This window comes from Alosa alosa, chromosome 15 (genome assembly GCF_017589495.1).
Source record: "Alosa alosa isolate M-15738 ecotype Scorff River chromosome 15, AALO_Geno_1.1, whole genome shotgun sequence".
Classification (NCBI taxonomy): domain Eukaryota; kingdom Metazoa; phylum Chordata; class Actinopteri; order Clupeiformes; family Clupeidae; genus Alosa; species Alosa alosa.
Window position 1 is genome coordinate 19,439,034 of NC_063203.1, and position 5,000 is coordinate 19,444,033.

At 46.0% G+C, this 5,000-nt stretch overlaps 1 protein-coding gene across 1 annotated transcript in view; it reads left to right on the forward strand.

Moving 5' to 3' along the window:
• The window catches only part of robo2 (roundabout, axon guidance receptor, homolog 2 (Drosophila)), a 384,455-nt gene that overhangs the window by 332,508 nt on the left and 46,947 nt on the right, over positions 1–5,000 (forward strand). The window contains exons 11-15 of the mRNA XM_048265276.1: positions 828–1,033; positions 2,431–2,512; positions 2,659–2,824; positions 3,088–3,254; positions 4,853–4,974. Coding sequence (XP_048121233.1) covers positions 828–1,033; positions 2,431–2,512; positions 2,659–2,824; positions 3,088–3,254; positions 4,853–4,974 — 743 coding nt within the window. The remainder of the gene's footprint in view (positions 1–827; positions 1,034–2,430; positions 2,513–2,658; positions 2,825–3,087; positions 3,255–4,852; positions 4,975–5,000) is intronic.

Below are 5,000 nucleotides of genomic sequence, written 5' to 3' on the forward strand. Positions count from 1 at the left end.
GTCTCACTCTGACACAGTGCCATTGCTATAAAGCATACACTCGGCTCTCTCAACAAACCACCAATATGTCCACACCTCTACTCTCCCACCGGTGCCCCTTTAGACAGAAGCTCAGGAGACAAAACCCTGAAATAACCCTAGCGTGAAGTACTTTTAGTGGGGGTTGTTGAACCCTCCAATGTGTGCAACTCGTTAAAGCATTACAGCCAGACCCAGAATGCACTCTGGCTACAGCGGTACATCTGTGCCTGGCATTAGGCGCTGCTCAGGTGTGGGCTGCGGTGAGGTTGGCACCCCTCGCCACTCTCCCCACTCCACATCGTGAAAAAAGTTTATATCGTTTTTTTTCGCTCTCGGCCAATGGGAGCCCGGCTCGTTCACAGTGCCCCTCGGACGCGGCGGCCAATCGGCAGGCTCGGAGTGGAAGCGCGCAGGAAGCCAAGCGGTAACGGGAAACTGCCGAGAGCCGGGGCCTCGGCCACATCAGTGGGCTGGAAAAGCACAGCTCAGCTATTCTCATCCCATTTCCCAGAAAGCTCAGGGTAGTCATTCAGCTGTGGTGTGGTCACCAGGCTTGCAGAGAGCATGACAAAAAAGAGATGAAATGGTGTATTTAGTGAAAGCAATTACAGGAACCCCCACCCCAAACCCCGTTCCATACCTACCAAAATTCAGCTCTCTAATCTTAATCTTCTAGGTCTGGGCTGGATTTTATTATGTTCGACTTTTATACGTAGTAGAATTTTTATCTATGAGCAGATGTTCTACTGGGGCCATTTATGCTACACTGTGCTGACTCCATTCGTCATGTTCCTCTCTTGTGACAGTTCTGACAGACCGGCCTCCGCCCATCATCCGCCAAGGGCCGGCCAATCAGACGCTGGGCGTGGACAGCGTGGCGCTGCTGAAGTGCCAGGCGTCTGGGGACCCCATCCCCAACATCAGCTGGCTGAAGGACGGGGTCAGTCTCCTGGGCAAGGACTCGCGCATGTCCCTGCAGGAGCTGGGCAGCCTGCAAATCAAAAACATCCGTGTAAGACAACCAACCTTCAAACTCTTTCCTTCTTTCTTTCTTTCTTTCTTTCTTTCTTTCTTTTTTGTTTGTTTTATGTTTTTTTGTTTTATTATACTTGTCCTAGATTCCACATTCTGTCGTGGTCAAAGATGGGGCTCTGTTTGTTTGCCTCTATACTACAAGTGTGTATTATAAGTGTGTATTTAGTTTGTGTTTGTGTGTGTGTGTGTGTGTGTGTGTGTGTGTGTGTGTGTGTGTGTGTGTGTGTGTTCCCGAGTGTCAGGCGGCCAGCCTAAGTGTGATATATACTCTAAAGAGAATTCAATCAGAGATCGGTTAGACCTAACGTGGAGAGACGCGCAGAATCATAACACATTAAGGAGATGAATGGGAAATATTGATTTCCGTAAATTGTGTGATACCATCACTTAGTGACACAACATGTCTGACAGGACTCAGCTGGGAAAGTCTGGACCAGCTCCAATACACACACACACACACACACACACACACACACACACACACACACACACAATCAAGGGATATTGAATTTAAAACCCCCACACCAGCTCGTCCGTGGGGCCCTCAGTAGAATATCCATTATACGTGACAAAGCTGCCGACCAGTGACATTTTATTTAATAAATGTGAGCTGGGGCCCAGGCGCTGAAAGGCAGCAAACAGCAGAGAGAAAGTTCCATAAGGAGGGAGGGAGAGACGGGCCAACTGTCATCAGTCCAGAAGCGACCCGGCGGCCCATCCCTAAATGAATTAGTGCGGCAGTTTATTGTTCCGGTTTGGTTGGCCGTTTGGTTGCCTTGGAAGTCAGTCTCTACACCCACACAGAACTTGACCCCACTACCATCGTTTGGTTTTGCCATCGCCAATAACATGGCTTCTCTCGGTCACACATCTGTTCAGTGTCACAATGGAGACGTTTTGTGTTCGTCTTGTCCTGTTTAACATTTCTTTTTTTTAGGCTGGCAAATTTTCTATTGCTTTTTATTTCTTCAACATTATCAATAACCATGCAATGAGATCCCATTTTTATACTTTAAAATGGATTTATTGTTCCTTATTCGCTTATGGTATATGCCCCAGACCCACAGAGCCCAAATCACATAACTGTGCCTTAAGTAGTATGTGGGGGCAATACAAATAGAAATGGGAGTTGTTTGAGATTCTGGTTAGCAACCATGAACATACATACACAAAATGGGTATTAATAATGGGTGTTAAGACATATGTGTTTGTTTTATGTCATTAGGTCACTCCTTACTCTTTATGCTATTATCCCCTGTTATTCCTTACCATTTATCTACCATGTCTATTTCATATTACTGCTCCTAATAGTCTCGTCATTAAATCATCATGTATTTCATAATGGGTTAATTGTTCCTTTCTGTGTTTTCCTAGCTCTCAGATTCTGGCATTTACACCTGTGTGGCTGCCAGCTCTAGCGGAGAGACATCTTGGAGTGCTTTCCTTGAAGTAAAGGGTACGTAACCTAGCTCATTACACACAGAGTGAAATAACGGTCTCAAAAGAGACCTGAGTTCTTTTGTTTGGCTAACTCCATTTGACACTGCTGGCAGCCCGTAATGTTATGATATGACACGGTTGTTCTCTACACTGGCCTCCCAGAGGGCGGAGGGATGATGGTGCTCAAGAACCAGGATGAGAACGAGCTGCCCGGCCCACCCTCCAAACCCCAGGTGACCGACGTCACCAAGAACAGCGTGTCCCTTTCCTGGCAGCCCGGCCTGGCTGGGGGGTCGCCAGTCTCCTCCTACGTCATCGAGGCCTTCAGGTTTGTCTCCAGAGTAGCCTTCACTGTGGTGGTCAGTCATTGTCTAAGTTGTGACATTTGTAACTAAAAAGTTTTTTTTTAATTATTTTTTTAAACTAAAAGTTTTTTTTTAAATTATTATTATTATTATTATTATTATTATTATTATTATTATTATTATTATTAACTACAAAATTGCCACTGCTATAAAGGTCATAAATGTGACGACAAGATGAATCATGTTTTTTGTACCATAATGATTTGATCTCTGTCTCAATATTTAGCCAATCGGTGAGCAACAGCTGGCAGACCGTGGCAGACCATGTGAAGACGACACAGTTCACAGTGAAAAGCCTGCGACCCAACACCATCTATCTCTTCATGGTGCGCGCTGTCAACAGCTACGGTCTGAGTGACCCAAGCCCCATGTCAGAGCCTGTCCGCACACAAGGTATGCCGCCATTTTCTTTTTTTAAAATGGCAGACCAGTTATTGAATTATACAAAATAAAAATGTCTCACCTTTAGAGTTGTCAAGCCTTCATATGTACATGTACATATGGAGGTGTGTTGTATGGTCGTGTGCTGGTTAAATACAAAGCTGTGCTATGATCGTTAGCACCACAAGTTTTAGTTGATTTGTTTCCAAAACTTCCACAGTCATTAAATCAGTGATCCCGATTTTATGACTCACTGTAAAACTTTTATCACTGTTTTATGTCGGCCCTTCCGTGCTACGCTAAACAACTGACCAGTGGGCGCAAATCAAATCACTGCCTCTGCATACACCCATCTCCCTCAGACAGAAGCCAGTGCGTATGTCCATGGCCACTCTCATTAAGAGCATCTGATGTGGAATCATGTCAAGCAATCATGGCTACTTTTGGAAGCCATAACCGAGTTAGTGCCATTCCTGCTATGTTAATGAGCATAACTGGGAAACAGCAATGGCCTCCAAACCCTTGCAGGATTCGATTAAAACGCCCCTCGGCTCGGAGACCCAGGCCTCGTTATTAGGTTTGCTCTGATGAACCTAGTACCTTCCAGTGCCCCTGCAACCTTTGACTCCCACCAACGCCACCCCCTTCCAATACACCTCTCTGCTCCATAAAATCCCAACATAAGACAGCAAGACGTACAAACGGTGATGGAGTCCATCCTAATGGCCTCTGTGTCCTCTAATCGACTGTGGATGCAGCGTTGACGTGCAGAGATGCTTATTGACAGTGGCGGCTCGTGACGAGACGGATGGCTTTTTCAGTGTCCTCACAAATGCATTTGCCTCACTACAACCCCCACCACCACCACCACCATCACCACCACAACCCCACTGTCTCAGCGCAGTCAGTGATTCATGACGCGGTCTATATCATTTTTTCCATGGTGGTTTCCTCCAAATGGCTTTTTCCCCTTTGCTAGATCCCTGGAGAGCTCAGCGGTAGATTTCCTAGCTGAATGCTAAGGCCGGGTTTATCTTGTTCTTCTTCTTCTCCTCCTTGCCTGGCAAGCGAACATAGGATTTTTTTTTTTTTTCGGGGTGGGAATTGAGGGGAAAGAGGAAAAGAGGGGGCAATAGCTTCTATCATTCACAGCCACAGATATTTCTTCCCATGGCGGCTTGATTTGGACATGCTCATCCTTCTGGCTTCAGCTCCAGCCGAGGCAGTTGAGTTACTGAATTAAAAGGGCTCTGATTCACTGTGTGTTTTGCTTAAATCCTATCCCATCACCTTAGCTGACTGTGGGTATATCGCTGTTATGGAAACACTCCGTGTTTGATGTTAGATTTCAGTGGGGGTAATGTGATAAGCATGGGCAAAAGCTCTACAAACGGAAATTCAAAGTCCTGCTGCTATTCGGGATTGAGTTTGAAAACACTTTGGAAGAGACTGTTCAAACATCGTTTAAATCCACCTAATCATTTTGACTTAGCCTGAGATCACTGATTTGAAAAGAATAGTATTTTGCTATAGATTGGTGCTTAGAACAGACTAAGACTTGTTTGATTTTGCCATCATCTCTCTCCTCTCCTTCTCTGTCCCCTCCTCAGACATAAGCCCCCCAGCGCAGGGCGTGGACCATCGCCATGTCCAGAAGGAACTGGGCGAGGTCATTGTGCGGCTTCACAACCCTGTGGTCCTCAGCCCCACCACCATACAAGTCACATGGACGGTAAGTCCAGTCATGATCGGTCAAGT